The 17,825-nt window shown below is 45.8% G+C and overlaps 1 protein-coding gene across 1 annotated transcript in view; it reads left to right on the top strand.

Moving 5' to 3' along the window:
* Positions 1–534: 534 nt before the first annotated feature.
* The window catches only part of LOC139395913 (ryanodine receptor 1-like), a gene marked incomplete at its 3' end in the record, with an annotated part of 92,170 nt that continues 74,879 nt past the window's right edge, over positions 535–17,825 (top strand). Inside the window, 13 exon segments of the mRNA XM_071143224.1 lie at positions 535–579; positions 654–824; positions 1,748–1,807; positions 3,803–3,937; positions 4,400–4,512; positions 7,429–7,525; positions 7,728–7,843; positions 8,118–8,169; positions 8,782–8,850; positions 9,282–9,381; positions 10,694–10,773; positions 15,156–15,232; positions 15,669–15,742. Coding sequence (XP_070999325.1) covers positions 535–579; positions 654–824; positions 1,748–1,807; positions 3,803–3,937; positions 4,400–4,512; positions 7,429–7,525; positions 7,728–7,843; positions 8,118–8,169; positions 8,782–8,850; positions 9,282–9,381; positions 10,694–10,773; positions 15,156–15,232; positions 15,669–15,742 — 1,189 coding nt within the window.

Here is a 17,825-nt window from a genome sequence, read left to right as displayed (position 1 = left end):
TATTGCTTAGGATTGCAAAATTCCCAGGTTTTCCCAAAATTCTGTTTGGAAGATTCCCAAAATGAGAAAGGAATTAGCAGGAAGTCCGGAATCACGGAAGCTGGAATTTTGCAACCCTAGTACTGCTGTATTTTTAGATTTTGTGTTTGACGTTAATGATTGCTTTTCTCTTTTTTTTTCCTTTCCAGCATGTTGCTGTTTTGTTTCTTCCCTTAGCCTTGTTCAGTCCAATCACATTTCCCGAATTCCCCACCCCCTTTTAAAATGTTTGTAACTTCAACCACTCATTATCAAAGCACATAGCAGCAATGTAGTTAGCTTTCATTTTTGTGAAGCAATGTATTTCCCTTTAGGGCACCTACCTACATCAGACAGAAATGGGGATATGGGGGTGCCTTGTCTAGTACCTTCCTACAGTAAACATGGGCATAGAGAGCAGCCTTTGCTCGTACCTAAATAAATCAGAAATGGGGATATTGATGTACCTTGTCTAGTACCTACATCAGACTTAGAGACATAGAGGGGTGGGCAGAGATGGTATTGGCTGACCCAACTCTCTCCTCCTATAGGCTAGAGATGGTATGGTCTCACCCAACTCTCTCCTCCTATAGGCTAGAGATGGTACGGTCTGACCACACTCTCTCCTCCTATAGGCTGGAGGTTCTGATGTGGAGCGTACCAAGAAGAAGCGAAGGGGGGACCGCTATTCGGTGCAGACATCTCTGATCGTAGCGGCGCTGAAGAAGATGCTTCCTATTGGCCTCAACATGTGTTCCCCTGCTGACCAGGAACTGATTAACCTGGCCAAGATACGCTACAGCCTGGTAGTGGAACACACACTCACTCACTCACTCACTCACTCACTCACTCACTCACTCACTCACACACACACACACACACACACACACACACACACACATACACACATACTCTCACACACACACACATGCACATACACACACACACACACACGCACACACACATACACACTCACATATACACAAATGCACATACACACACACACACACACACACGCACACACACATACACACTCACACACACACACATGCGCATACACACACACACACACACACACACACACACACACACACACACACACACACACATATACACACATACTCTCACACACACACACATGCACATACACACACACACACACACGCACACACACATACACACTCACATATACACACATGCACATACACACACACACACACACACGCACACACACATACACACTCACACACACACACATGCGCATACACACACACACACACACACACACACACACACACACACACACACACACACACACACACACACACACACACACATATACACACATACTCTCACACACACACACATGCACATACACACACACACACACACGCACACACACATACACACTCACATATACACACATGCACATACACACACACACACACACACACGCACACACACATACACACTCACACACACACACATGCGCATACACACACACACACACACACACACACACACACACACACACACACACACACACACACACACATATACACACATACTCTCACACACACACACACATGCACATACACACACACACACACGCACACACACATACACACTTACACACACACACACACGTACACAGAAAAACACAAACAAACACACACTCAGAGATTTTTTTTGCTTTTAACTTTGATGCCTAATGACTGTCCCCTAACAGAAAGACACAGACGAGGAGGTGAGGGAGTTTCTACAAAACAACATGCATCTGCAGGGCAAGGTGAGTAGCACACCTCCACCTAGATGAGCTTTTGTGCCAAACAATACATTACCTGTATAGGTACAGCACCCTTCAAAAGTTTGGACACACCTGCTCATCCAAGTAAAAAAAAAAAAAAAAAATTGTGTTTTTTTATACATTGTAGAATATTAGTCAAGATATCAAAACAATTAAATAACACATATGGAATCATGTAGTAACCAAAAAAAAGTGTTAAACAAATCAAAATATATTTTATATTTGAGATTCTTCAAAGTAGCCACCCTTTGCCTTGATGGCAGCTTTGCACACTCTTGGAATGCTTTTCCAACAGTCTTTAAGGAGTTCCCACATATGCTGAGCACTTGTTGGATGCTTTTCCTTCACTCTGCAGTCCAACTCATCCCAAACCATCTCAATTGGGTTGAGGTCGGGTGATTGTGGAGGCCAGGCCATCTGATGCAGCACTCCATCACCCTCCTTGGTCAAATAGCCCTTACACAGCCTGGAGGTGTGTTGGGTCATTGTCCTGTTGAAAAACAAATGATAGTCCCAGTAAGCGCAAACCAGATGGGATCGCGTATCGCTGCTGAATGCTGTGGTAGCCATGCTGGTTATGTGTGCCTTGAATTCAAAATAAATCACAGACAGTGTCACCAGCAAAGAACCCCCACACCATTACATCACCCCCACACCATCACACCTCCTCCTCCATGCTTCTCGGTGGGAACCACACATGCGGAGATCATCTGTTTACCTACTCTGCATCTCACAAAGACACAGTGGTTGGAAACAAAAATCTCAAATTTGGACTCATCAGACCAAAGGACAGATTTCCACCAGTCTAATCTCCATTGCTCGTGTTTCTTGGCCCAACCAAGTCTCTTCTTCTTATTGGTGTCCTTTAGCAGTGGTTTCATTGCAGCAATTCGACCATGAAGGCCTGATTCACACAGTCTCCTCTGAACAGTAGATGTTGAGATGTGTCTGTTACTTGAACTCTGTGAAGCATTTATTTGGCCTGCAATTTCTGAGGCTGGTAACTCTAAATGAACTTATCCTCTGCAGCAGAGGTAACTCTGGGTCTTCCTTTCCTGTGGTGATCCTCATGAGAGACAGTTAACTCTAATGAACTTATCCTCTGCAGCAGAGGTAACTCTGGGTCTTCCTTTCCTGTGGCGGTCCCATGAGAGACAGTTAACTCTAATGAACTTATCCTCTGCAGCAGAGGTAACTCTGGGTCTTCCTTTCCTGTGGTGGTCCTCATGAGAGCCAATTTCATTATATCACTTGATGGTTTTTGCAACTTGCACTTGCAGTTGTTCCTCGTTGACTGACCTCCATGTCTTACAGTAATGATGGACTGTCGTTTCTCTTTGCTTATTTGAGCTGTTCTTGCCATAATATGTACTTGGTGTTTTACCAAATAGGGCTTTCTTCTGTATTCCACCCCTTACCATGTCACAACACAACTGATTGGCTCAAACACATTAAGAAGGAAAGAAATTCCACAAATAAACATTTAACAAGGCACACCTGTTAATTGAAATGCATTCCAGGTGACTACCTCGTGAAGCTGGTTGAGAGAATGCCAAGAGGGTGCAAAGCTGTCATCAGGGTGGCTACTTTGAAGAATCTCAAATATAAAATATATTTTGATTTCTTTAACACTTTTTTTTGTTGGTTACTACATGATTCCATATGTTCTACATGATTCCATACCAACGATGCTGAAATACTAATCCCATATATATATATCTATATTGGATTAGTATTTCAGCATCGTTGGTCTATATGGTGTCTGCTGTGCTGTGCATGTGGTGTCCATGTGGTGTCCATGTGGTGTGCATGTGGTGTCCATGTGTTGTCCATGTGCTGTCCATGTGCTGTCCATGTGGTGTCCATGTGGTGTCCATGTGGTGTCCATGTGCTGTGCATGTGGTGTCCATGTGGTGTGCATGTGGTGTCCATGTGGTGTCCATGTGGTGTGTTTGTTGACTCTTTGGCTGTGTGTAGGTGGAGGACCCGTCAATGCGCTGGCAGATGGCGCTGTATAAGGAGACGTCAGGGAAGGCTGAGGATGCTGAGGACCCCGAGAAGGTGGTCAAGAGAGTCCAGGAGGTGTCCGCTGTCCTCTACCACATAGAGGTGGTGAGTACTGTATTTACTCTACCACATAGAGGTGGTGAGTACTATATTCACTCTACCACATAGAGGTGGTGAGTACTGTATTCACTCTACCACATAGAGGTGGTGAGTACTGTATTCACTCTACCACATAGAGTGGTGAGTACTGTATTCACTCTACCACATAGAGGTGGTGAGTACTGTATTCACTCTACCACATAGAGGTGGTGAGTACTGTATTCACTCTACCACATAGAGGTGGTGAGTACTGTATTCACTCTACCACATAGAGTGGTGAGTACTGTATTCACTCTACCACATAGAGTGGTGAGTACTGTATTCACTCTACCACATAGAGGTGGTGAGTACTGTATTCACTCTACCACATAGAGGTGGTGAGTATTCACCTTTCACACCAGACGTTTTCACGACCATCTGTCCAGGGAAACTCTTGACCCTTGCGATAATCTCTTTATCTCTCCCCAGACGGAGCACCCGTACAAGTCTAAGAAGATGGTTTGGCACAAGCTGCTTTCTAAACAACGACGCAAAGCTGTTGTGGCCTGCTTCAGGATGTCACCCCTCTACAACATCCCCAGGTAATCACAATCAAACTCTTCACTACTGCATATCTGTGTAGTAATAGGGTACTTCAATACTGCATATCTGTGTAGTAATAGGCTACTTCACTACTGCATATCTGTGTAGTAATAGGCTAGTGTGCCTTTTTTGGGGTGATTTTTAGTCTAATTTCTAAGTTATTTCTCTGTATTTTATATTTTTCTGGGATAGATCTGCATTGACATCTGCCGAAAGAGCTATCGGATAACATTTCATGCGTAATTTCTAATCACGTAAAAAAAAGTATATGTATAACAGCCCTGATTGGAGGACTTGGAGGAGGAAAAATAGAATAAAACTATTTTTTGTCATATGAAGGCAAGGCACATGTAATGTACAGATGTTGCTTCCATTCAGCCACAAGAGCATTTGTGAGATCGGGCACTGATGTTGGGTGATTAGGCCTGGCTCACAGTTGGCGTTCCAATTCACCCCAAAGGTGTTCAATGGGGTTTAGGTCAAGGCTTTTCAGGACTGCCAAGTTCTGCCACACCGATCTTGACAAACCATTTCTGTAGGGACTTTGCTTTGTGCACAGGGGCATTGTCATGCTGAAACAGGAAAGGGCCTTCCCCAAACTGTTTACACAAAATTGGAAGCACAGAATCATCTAGAATGTCATCGCATTAAGAACTAAGTGGCCTGAACCATGAAAAACAGCCCCAGACCATTCCTCCTCCTCCAAACTTTACAGTTGGCTCTATGCATTGGGGCAGGTAGCGTTCTCCTGGCATCTGCCAAACCCAGAATAGTCGGTCGGACTGCCAGATGGAGCGTGATTCATCACTCCAGAGAACACGTTTCCACTGCTCCAGAATCCAATGGTAGCGAGCTTTACACCACTCCAGTCGATGCTTGGCATTGCGCATGGTGATCTTAGGCTTGTGTGCGGCGGCTCGGCCATAGAAACCCATTTCATGAAACAGTTATTGTGCTGACGTTGCCTCCAGAGGAAGTTTGGAACTCGGTAGTTGTTGCAGCTTAGGACAGACGATTTTTACGCGTTACGTGCTTCAGCACTCGGCAGTCCGGTTCTGTGAGCTTGTGTGGCCTATCACTTCGCGACTGAGTCATTGTTGCTCCTAGACGTTTCTACTTCACAATAACAGCACTTACCATGGCAGCTCTAACAGGGCAGAAATTTGACAAACTTATAACGGTACAGGGCGAGACCCAGATGCAGACACGGGAGGCAGATGGTTTGAGTCTCTGATATTTATTATAATCCAAGGGGCAGGCAAGAGACAGGTTGTGGTTGTGGCAAAAATATCATAAATCAGGTCAGAGTCCAGGAGGTACAGAGTGTCAGGAAGGCTCGAGGTCAGGGCAGGCTGAATGGTCAGGCAGGCGGGCTCAGAGTCAGGGCAGGCAGAATGGTCAGGCAGGCAGGCTCAGAGTCAGGGCAGGCAGAATGGTCAGGCAGGCGGGCTCAGAGTCAGGGCAGGCAGTATGGTCAGGCAGGCAGGCTCAGAGTCAGGGCAGGCAGAATGGCTCAGAGTCAGGGCAGGCAGAATGGTCATGCAGGTGGGCTCAGAGTCAGGGCAGGCAGAATGGTCAGGCAGGCGGGCTCAGAGTCAGGGCAGGCTGAATGGTCAGGCAGGCGGGCTCAGAGTCAGGGCAGGCAGAATGGTCAGGCAGGCGGGCTCAGAGTCAGGGCAGGCTGAATGGTCAGGCAGGCGGGCTCAGAGTCAGGGCAGGCTGAATGGTCAGGCAGGCGGGCTCAGAGTCAGGGCAGGCAGAATGGTCAGGCAGGCGGGCTCAGAGTCTGGGCAGGCAGTATGGAGGTACAGAGTGTCAGGAAGGCTCGAGGTCAGGGCAGGCTGAATGGTCAGGCAGGCGGGCTCAGAGTCAGGGCAGGCAGAATGGTCAGGCAGAGTCAGGGCAGGCAGTATGGTCAGGCAGGCGGGCTCAGAGTCAGGGCAGGCAGTATGGTCAGGCAGGCGGGCTCAGAGTCAGGGCAGGCAGTATGGTCAGGCAGGCGGGCTCAGAGTCAGGGCAGGCAGTATGGTCAGGCAGGCGGGCTCAGAGTCAGGGCAGGCAGAATGGTCAGTCAGGCGGGCTCAGAGTCAGGGCAGGCAGAATGGTCAGTCAGGCGGGCTCAGAGTCAGGGCAGGCAGAATGGTCAGTCAGGCAGGCTCAGAGTCAGGGCAGGCTGAATGGTCAGGCAGGCGGGCTCAGAGTCAGGGCAGGCAGAATGGTCAGGCAGGCGGGCTCAGAGTCAGGGCAGGCAGTATGGTCAGGCAGGCGGGCTCAGAGTCAGGGCAGGCTGAATGGTCAGGCAGGCGGGCTCAGAGTCAGGGCAGGCAGAATGGTCAGGCAGGCGGGCTCAGAGTCAGGGCAGGCAGTATGGTCAGGCAGGCGGGCTCAGAGTCAGGGCAGGCAGTATGGTCAGGCAGGCGGGCTCAGAGTCAGGGCAGGCAAGGGTCAAAAACGAGAGGACTAGAAAAACAGAGATAAGGAAAAAGCAGGAGCACGAAAAAAACTGGTTGACTTGACAAGACGAACTGGCAACAGACAAACAGAGAACACAGGAATAAATACCCAGGGAATAATTGGGAAAACAGGTGACAGCTGGAGATGGGTGGAGACAATCACAAAGACAGGTGAAACAGATCAGGGCGTGACAGAACTGACTTGTTGGAAAGGTGGCATCGTTGAAAGTCACTGCGATCTTCAGTACGGGCCATTCTACTGCCAATGTTTGTCTAAGGAGATTGCATGGCTGTGTGCTCGATTTTATACACCTGTCAGCAACAACGGGTGTGGCTGAAACAGCCGAATCCACTCATTTGAAGGGGTGTCCACATACTTTCGTATATATAGTGTATCGTGATTTTTTTGTGGACGCTTGGTATGCGGTGTAACTTCCTTTGTTGGCACTTCCTGTTCAACAGGCACCGGGGGTCCAACATGTTCCTGAATGGGTACAAGAGGAACTGGCTGCAGACTGAAGGATACCAGTTTGAAGACCGTATGATCGACGACTTGTCTGTAAGGTCTTTTCTCCTCGGCTGTGTAGTTTTAGCAACACAAACTCCGTAGGATAGATAGTGTAATTGTATACTACTATATACTGTATTATCGCCATATTTGTGAGTCTTCAGCAACTTTCTGTAAGGATTTTTGTGTTTCTGTTTCTGTGTGTGTGTGTGTGTGTGTGTGTGTGTGTGTGTGTGTGTATGTGTGTGTGTAGAAAGCCATGGAGGAGGAGGAGCTGGGAGAAGAGGGAGAGGAAGAGGCAGAAACTAAACCTGACCCTCTGCATCAGCTCATCCTACACTTCAGCCGGACTGCTCTCACGGAGAAGAGGTGAGGCCACCTCCCTCCCTCCCTCCCTCCCTCCCTCCCTCCCTCCCTCCCTCCCTCCCTCCCTCCCTCCCTCCCTCATCCCCTTCTTTCAACCTGCCACTACAACCGGAGATGAGGGAGAGGAGGAGGAGCATATCTGTTGTTGACCTAACATAATTAAAACAATTATTCATATCCCAATGACTTCTGTATGTAAAACAGTCAAACCTTCACTTAAGTTTTTCCCAGTTTGTTTTGGTGGCTAAACATTGTCCTGTTTTCTCTGTTGTTCCAGCAAACTGGAAGTAGACTACTTATACATGGCTTATGCTGACATTATGGCCAAGGTAACGTGCTGGTCCCCTACTAGATTTGAACATGATCTCATGTTGTGTTAGACGTGCTGCTAACTCTCCACCTTCTCTCCTACTTATATTTCTCTCTTATTCACTATTTCCTTCTCTCTCCCTTCTCCCCACTCTCTCTCTCCCCACTCTCTCTCTCCCCACTCTCTCTCTCCCCACTCTCCCTTCTCCCCGCTCTCCCTTCTCCCCACTCTCTCTCTCCCCACTCTCTCTCTCCCCACTCTCCCTTCTCCCCGCTCTCTCTCCCCACTCTCTCTCTCCCCCCACTCTCTCTCTCCCCACTCTCCCTTCTCCCCACTCTCTCTCTCCCCACTCTCCCTTCTCCCCCTCTCCCTTCTCCCCGCTCTCTCTCCCCACTCTCCCTTCTCCCCGCTCTCTCTCTCCCCACTCTCTCTCTCCCCACTCTCCCTTCTCCCCGCTCTCTCTCCCCACTCTCTCTCTCCCCCCACTCTCTCTCCCCCCACTCTCTCTCTCCCCACTCTCCCTTCTCCCCACTCTCTCTCCCCCCACTCTCTCTCTCCCCACTCTCCCTTCTCCCCGCTCTCCCTTCTCCCCTCTCCCTTCACCCCTCTCTCTCTCCACTTTTCTCTCCAGAGTTGCCACATCGGTGAGGAGGAGGAGGGGGAAGAGGAGGAGGCCTTTGAAGTGACCCAGACTGAGATGGTATGATGGGATGGTGGTGGTGGTAATAATACTCTGTGTTTCTTCAGTGCACGAAGATGGTGCAATGAAAGACAGCCAAACAGGAACACAGTTTTATTTTTTATATTTGTTCTGTAAGAAGGATAATAACTACTATCACTAATAAACTCTATGTCTTAATGGAAGTGTGTGTGTGTGTGCGTGTGTGTGTGCGTGTGCGTGTGCGTGTGTGTGTGTGTGTGTGTGTGTGTGTGTGTGTCCGTCCGTCCGTCCGTCCATGCGTGCTGTGTGAGAGAGCCGAGAGAGAGTGCGGGGGACAGACCTGGTCGACAGAGTTACAACCTCTCTCCTGTCCGTCTGTCTGTCAGGAGAAGGAGATGGAGAAGCAGAGGCTGTATGTGTGTGTGTCCGTGACAGAGTTACAACCTCTCTCCTGTCCGTCTGTCTGTCAGGAGAAGGAGATGGAGAAGCAGAGGCTCCTGTATCAGCAGTCCCGGCTCCACAACAGAGGAGCTGCAGAGATGGTGCTGCAGATGATCAGTGCCTGCAGAGGTACAGGGCTCAGACACACACCCTAACCCAGAACAGACCCACTTACCCAGACCAGACCCAGAACAGACCCACTTACCCAGACCAGACCCAGAACAGACCCACTTACCCAGACCAGACCCAGAACAGACCCAGAACAGACCCACTTACCCAGACCAGACCCAGAACAGACCCACTTACCCAGACCAGACCCAGAACAGACCCACTTAACTAGACTCGACCCAGAACAGACCCAGAACAGACCCACTTACCCAGACCAGACCCAGAACAGACCCACTTACCCAGACCAGACCCAGAACAGACCCACTTACCCAGACCAGACCCAGAATAGACCCACTTACCCAGAACAGACCCAGAACAGACCCACTTACCCAGACCAGACCCACTTACCCAGACCAGACCCAGAACAGACCCACTTACCCAGACCAGACCCAGACCAGACCCACTTACCCAGACCAGACCCAGAACAGACCCACTTACCCAGACCAGACCCAGAATAGACCCACTTACCCAGACCAGACCCAGAATAGACCCACTTACCCAGACCAGACCCAGAATAGACCCACTTACCCAGAACAGACCCAGAACAGACCCACTTACCCAGATCAGACCCAGAACAGACCCACTTACCCAGACCAGACCCAGAACAGACCCACTTCCCCAGACCAGACCAAGAACAGACCCAGAACAGACCCACTTACCCATACCAGACCCAGAACAGACCCACTTACCCAGAACAGACCCAGAACAGACCCAGACCAAACGCACTTACCCAGACTAGACCCAGAACAGACCGACTAACCCAGAACAGACCCAGACCAGACCGACTAACCCAGAACAGACCCAGAACAGACTCACTTACCCAGACCAGACCCAGAACAGATCCCAGAGTTGTATCAACAGAGTCCCAGAGTTGTATCAGAGTCCCAGACTTGTATTAGCACCTGTTTGTAAAGAAGATGAGGATACTAACAGTACTTTGGGCCTGTGGAGGACTGTTGGCAGTATGTACACTACATTAGAGGGGTGTTGGAGTATGTACACTACATTAGAGGGCTGTTGGCAGTATGTACACTACATTAGAGGGCTGTTGGCAGTATGTACACTACATTAGAGGGCTGTTGGCAGTATGTACACTACATTAGAGGGCTGTTGTCAGTGTGTACACTACATTAGAGGGCTGTTGGCAGTATGTACACTACATTAGAGGGCTGTTGTCAGTGTGTACACTACATTAGAGGGCTGTTGGCAGTATGTACACTACATTAGAGGGCTGTTGTCAGTGTGTACACTACATTTGATCTCTCTGTCTCAGGTGAGACTGGGGCGATGGTGTCCTCCACCCTCAAGCTGGGTATCTCAATCCTCAACACAGGCAACTGTGACGTACAACAGGTGAGTTCTGTCTGATTGTCATCTACCTGGTTTACCTGGACAGTCAAAAGCAAAAGAGGTTTAAAACCTCTCGAGGATAGGGGGACAGTCGGAAGCTGAAGAGGTGTAAAACCTCTCGAGGATAGGGGGACAGTCGGAAGCTGAAGAGGTGTAAAACCTCTCGAGGATAGGGGGACAGTCGCGTCCCACTTGGCCAAAAGCCAGGGGAAATGCAGCGCGGCAAATTCAAATAAATTGATATAAAAATCAAACTTTCATTAAATCACACATGTAAGATACTCAATTAAAGCTACACTCGTTGTGAATCCAGCCAACATGTCAGATTTTAAAAAGGCTTTTCGGCGAAAGCATAAGAAGCTATTATCTGATGATAGCACCAGCAGTAAACAACGAGAGTAGCATATTTCAACCCTGCAGGCGCGACGCAAAACGCAGAAATAAAATATAAAACATGCCTTACCTTTGACGAGCTTCTTCTGTTGGCACTCCAATATGTCCCATAAACATCACAAATGGTCCTTTTGTTCGATTAATTCCGTCGATATATATCCAAAATGTCCATTTATTTGGCGCGTTTGATCCAGAAAAAAACAGCTTCCAATTTGCGCAAAGTCACTAGAAAATATTTCAAAAGTGACCTGTAAACTTTGCCAAAACATTTCAAACGACTTTTGTAATACAACTTGAGGTATTTTTAAACGTTAATAATCGATCAAATTGAAGACGGGTCTATCTGTTTTCAATACAGGACAAGAGGAAACTAACGCTACTTTTCTAGTCTTGCCCAAAAGCGTTACAGTTTTTCAAGATGGCTGTACTTCTTCATTTCACAAAATAATAACCTCAGCCATTTTCTAAACACTGGTGACATCCAGTGGAAGCAGTAGGAACTGCAATCAAGTGCCTCAGAAATATCGTTCCCCAATGAAAACTCATTGAAAAGACAGTGACCTTAAAAAAAAAAATCTGAATGATTTGTCCTCGGGGTTTTGCCTGCTACATAAGTTCTGTTATACTCACAGACATGATTCAAACAGTTTTAGAAACTTCTGAGTGTTTTATATACAAATCTACTAATAATATGCATATCTTATATTCTTGGCATGAGTAGCAGGAAGTTGAAATTGGGCACGCTATTTATCCAAAAGTGAAAATGCTGTCACCTATCCCAAAGAGGGTAATTACTCAGGTTGACTACCCCTGCTATACAACTCATCCTAACCAACTTTAACTCTAAAACTACCCCTGCTGTACAACTCATCCTAACTAGACCAGAGGTACTAACTAAAACTACCTCTGTTGTATTAGACCAGGGGTACTAACTAAAACTACCTCTGTTGTACTAGACCAGGGGTACTAACTAAAACTACCTCTGTTGTACTAGACCAGGGGTACTAACTAAAACTACCTCTGTTGTACTAGACCAGGGGTACTAACTAAAACTACCTCTGTTGTATTAGACCAGGGGTACTAACTAAAACTACCTCTGTTGTACTAGACCAGGGGTACTAACTAAAACTACCTCTGTTGTACTAGACCAGGGGTACTAACTAAAACTACCTCTGTTGTACTAGACCAGGGGTACTAACTAAAACTTCCTTTGTTGTATTAGACCAGGGGTACTAACTAAAACTACCTCTGTTGTACTAGACCAGGGTACTAACTAAAACTACCTCTGTTGTATTAGACCAGGGTACTAACTAAAACTACCTCTGTTGTACTAGACCAGGGTACTAACTAAAACTACCTCTGTTGTATTAGACCAGGGTACTAACTAAAACTACCTCTGTTGTACTAGACCAGGGTGCTAACTAAAACTACCTCTGTTGTATTAGACCAAGGTACTAACCAAAACGACCTCTGTTCTACTAGACCAGGGGTACTAACTAAAACAACCTCTGTTGTACAGGGGTACTAACTAAAATTACCTCTGTTGTACAGGGGTACTAACTAAAACGACCTCTGTTGTACAGGGGTATACAGTGCCTTGCGAAAGTATTCGGCCCCCTTGAACTTTGCGACCTTTTGCCACATTTCAGGCTTCAAACATAAAGATATAAAACTGTATTTTTTTGTGAAGAATCAACAACAAGTGGGACACAATTATGAAGTGGAACGACATTTATTGAATATTTCAAACTTGTTTAACAAATCAAAAACTGAAAAATTGGGCGTGCAAAATTATTCAGCCCCTTTACTTTCAGTGCAGCAAACTCTCTCCAGAAGTTCAGTGAGGATCTCTGAATGATCCAATGTTGACCTAAATGACTAATGATGATAAATACAATCCACCTGTGTGTAATCAAGTCTCCGTATAAATGCACCTGCACTGTGATAGTCTCAGAGGTCCGTTAAAAGCGCAGAGAGCATCATGAAGAACAAGGAACACACCAGGCAGGTCCGAGATACTGTTGTGAAGAAGTTTAAAGCTGGATTTGGATACAAAAAGATTTCCCAAGCTTTAAACATCCCAAGGAGCACTGTGCAAGCGATAATATTGAAATGGAAGGAGTATCAGACCACTGCAAATCTACCAAGACCTGGCCTTCCCTCTAAACTTTCAGCTCATACAAGGAGAAGACTGATCAGAGATGCAGCCAAGAGGCCCATGAAACCTGATGGAGTCTGCAAAAGACCTGAGACTGGGACGGAGATTTGTCTTCCAACAAGACAATGATCCAAACCATAAAGCAAAATCTACATTGGAATGGTTCAAAAATAAACATATCCAGGTGTTAGAATGGCCAAGTCCAGACCTGAATCCAATCGAGAATCTGTGGAAAGAACTGAAAACTGCTGTTCACAAATGCTCTCCATCCAACCTCACTGAGCTCGAGCTGTTTTGAAAGGAGGAATGGGAAAAAATGTCAGTCTCTCGATGTGCAAAACTGATAGAGACATACCCCAAGCGACTTACAGCTGTAATCGCAGCAAAAGGTGGCGCTAAAAGTATTAACTTAAAGGGGCTGAATAATTTTGCCCGCCCAATTTTTCAGTTTTTGATTTGTTAAAAAAGTTTGAAATATCCAATAAATGTCGTTCCACTTCATGATTGTGTCCCACTTGTTGTTGATTCTTCACAAAAAAATACAGTTTTATATTTTTATGTTTGAAGCCTGAAATGTGGCAAAAGGTCGCAAAGTTCAAGGGGGCCGAATACTTTCGCAAGGCACTGTATATTATTATTATTATTCACTATATGGATTCAGACCCTTTGACTTTTTCCCCATTTTTGTTCCGTTATCAGCTTTATTCTAAAAATAGATTCAGTTGCTTTTTTTACTCATCAATCTACACACAATACCCCGTAATGACATCACAATACCCCATACTGACATCACAATACCCCATAATGACATCACAATACCCCATAATGACATCACAATACCCCATAATGACATCAGAATTCCCCGTAATGACATCACACTACCCAGTAATGACATCACAATACCCCATAATGACATCACAATACCCCACAATGACATCAGAATTCCCCGTAATGACATCACAATACCCCATAATGACATCACAATACCCCATAATGACATCACAATACCCCATAATCTCTTCTGTGTCTCTCTCTCTCTCAAGGACATTCAGAGACTTGTCCCGAAGCCACTCCTGTGTTGTTTTGGCTGTGTGCTTAGGGTCATTGTCCTGTTAGTAGAAGGTGAACTTTAACCCCAGTCTGAGGTCCTGAGCGCTCTGGAGCAGGTTTTCATCAAGGATCTCTCTGTACTTTGCTCCGTTCATCTTTCCCTCGATCCTGACTAGTCTCCCAGTCGCTGCCACTGACAAACATCCCCACAGCATGATGCTGCCACCACCACCATGCTTCACCGTAGCGATGGTGCCAGGTTTAAAATAATTTAATACCTTTTAGAATCAGGCTGTAACGTAACAAAATGTGGAAAATGTCAAAGGGGACCTGAATACTTTCCAAGTTCTCTTGAATATGTCCCAGGTGGGAAATGTCCAGATGGATATAATATTTAAATAGTAACAAACCCTCACAAGCCATGTGTCTCAGGACTGTTCAATGTGTTCACACCCCTCTTGTTGGCAGTGGGAAAAAAATGTTAGGTTTTAAGAACCTGTTAAACGCACTCTGGAGACATTTTCTAAGCCGGAGACATTTTCTCTGTCTGTCTTTCCCTCTCTGTCTCTCTGTCTCTCTGTCTGTCTCTCTGTCTGTCTCTCTCTCTCTCTCTCTCTCTCTCTCTCTCTCTCTCTGTCTCTCTGTCTGTCTCTGTCTCTCTGTCGCTCTGTCTCTCTTTTTCTGTCTCTGTCTCAATTTTTCTGTCTCTGTCTCTCTTTTTCTGTCTCTGTCTCAATTTTTCTGTCTCTGTCTCTCTTTTTCTGTCTCTCTCTCTGTATTGTAGAGGATGCTGGACTACCTGAAGGACAAAAAGGATGTTGGCTTCTTCCTGAGTATTCAGGCTCTGATGCAGACCTGCAGGTATGGCAGTCTATAAACATATAATTATGTGTACCTACAGGTATGGCAGTCTGTTAACATCTAGTTATGTGTACCTGCAGGTACGTGTCACTTAATGTGGATTTAAAACAAATATTGGATGGCTCTAAGCCTAGACTCAAATCTCTCATCAGCTATCATTAAAATCCATGTTATCATCTGTGCTTCCTGCAAATAATTAACATGCATTAGATGTTAATGACTCTAATGTGTTGGCTGTACAGATGTAGGATCTTAATTTGATCACTCTTTTGTTGTGTTAATAGTTCTATTGTTTGTGTGTTAATGATTCTAATGTTTTTGTTGTGTGTTAATGGTTCTAATGTTTTTGTTGTGTGTTAATGATTCTAATGTTTGTGTGTGTTAATGATTCTAATGTTTGTGTGTGTTAATTATTCTAATGTGTGTTTGTTGGCAGCGTTCTAGACTTGAATGCCTTTGAGAGACAGAACAAGGCAGAGGGGCTTGGTATGGTGTCAGAGGAGGGATCAAGTGAGTATGGTGATAACACCTCACCACCAGGATAGCTTTGACACCTGAACAGCTCAATGTAACACATCCCCTCTCACTACACTGCCAGACTGTTGATGTCCACAGAAGAGTTGGCTACAGAACAAACTGATCTGCTACATGGCTAGTTACAACACAAACTGATCTGCTACATAGCTAGTTACAGGGTGGCAACAACACAAACTGATCTGCTACATAGCTAGTTACAGGGTAGCAACAGCACAAACTGATCTGCTACATGGCTAGTTACAGGGTAGCAACAACACAAACTGATCTGCTACATGGCTAGTTATAGGGTAGCAACAACACAAACTGATCTGCTACATGGCTAGTTACAGGGTAGCAACAACACAAACTGATCTGCTACATGGCTAGTTACAGGGTAGCAACAACACAAACTGATCTGCTACATGGCTAGTTACAGGGTAGCAACAACACAAACTGATCTGCTACATGGCTAGTTACAGGGTAGCAACAACACAAACTGATCTGCTACATGGCTATTTACAGGGTAGCAACAACACAAACGGATCTTCTACATGGCTAGTTACAGGGAAGAAACAACACAAACTGATCTGCTACATGGCTAGTTACAGGGTAGCAACAACACAAACTGATCTGCTACATGGCTAGTTACAGGATAGCAACACCACAAACTGATCTGCTACATGGCTAGTTACAGGGTAGAAACAACACAAACTGATCTGCTACATGGCTAGTTACAACACAAACTGATCTGCTACATGGCTAGTTACAGGGTAGCAACAACAAAAACTGATCTGCTACATGGCTAGTTACAGGGTAGCAACAACACAAACGGATCTTCTACATGGCTAGTTACAGGGTAGAAACAACACAAACTGATCTGCTACATGGCTAGTTACAGGGTAGCAACAACACAAACTGATCTGCTACATGGCTAGTTACAGGGTAGCAACACCACAAACTGATCTGCTACATGGCTAGTTACAGGGTAGAAACAACACAAACTGATCTGCTACATGGCTAGTTACAACACAAACGGATCTGCTACATGGCTAGTTACAGGGTAGAAACAACACAAACTGATCTGCTACATGGCTAGTTAAAGGGTAGCAACACCACAAACTGATCTGCTACATGGCTAGTTACAGGGTAGCAACAACACAAACTGATCTGCTACATGGCTAGTTACAACACAAACTGATCTGCTACATGGCTAGTTACAACACAAACTGATCTGCTACATGGCTAGTTACAGGGTAGAAACAACACAAACTGATCTGCTACATGGCTAGTTACAACACAAACTGATCTGCTACATGGCTAGTTACAGGGTAGCAACAACACAAACTGATCTGCTACATGGCTAGTTACAGGGTAACAACAACACAAACTGATCTGCTACATGGCTAGTTACAACACAAACTGATCTGCTACATGGCTAGTTACAGGGTAGCAACAACACAAACTGATCTGCTACATGGCTAGTTACAACACAAACTGATCTGCTACATGGCTAGTTACAGGGTTGAAACAACACAAACTGATCTGCTACATGGCTAGTTACAGGGTAGCAACAACACAAACTGATCTGCTACATGGCTATTTACAGGGTAGCAACAACACAAACGGATCTTCTACATGGCTAGTTACAGGGAAGAAACAACACAAACTGATCTGCTACATGGCTAGTTACAGGGTAGCAACAACACAAACTGATCTGCTACATGGCTAGTTACAGGGTAGCAACACCACAAACTGATCTGCTACATGGCTAGTTACAGGGTAGAAAAAACACAAACTGATCTGCTACATGGCTAGTTACAACACAAACGGATCTGCTACATGGCTAGTTACAGGGTAGAAACAACACAAACTGATCTGCTACATGGCTAGTTACAGGGTAGCAACACCACAAACTGATCTGCTACATGGCTAGTTACAGGGTAGCAACAACACAAACTGATCTGCTACATGGCTAGTTACAACACAAACTGATCTGCTACATGGCTAGTTACAACACAAACTGATCTGCTACATGGCTAGTTACAGGGTAGAAACAACACAAACTGATCTGCTACAT

This window comes from Oncorhynchus clarkii, unplaced genomic scaffold, assembly GCF_045791955.1.
Source record: "Oncorhynchus clarkii lewisi isolate Uvic-CL-2024 unplaced genomic scaffold, UVic_Ocla_1.0 unplaced_contig_6092_pilon_pilon, whole genome shotgun sequence".
In the NCBI taxonomy this organism is placed as follows: domain Eukaryota; kingdom Metazoa; phylum Chordata; class Actinopteri; order Salmoniformes; family Salmonidae; genus Oncorhynchus; species Oncorhynchus clarkii.
Note: the sequence above shows the minus strand (reverse complement) of the source record. Positions and strands in the feature narration are given on the sequence as shown.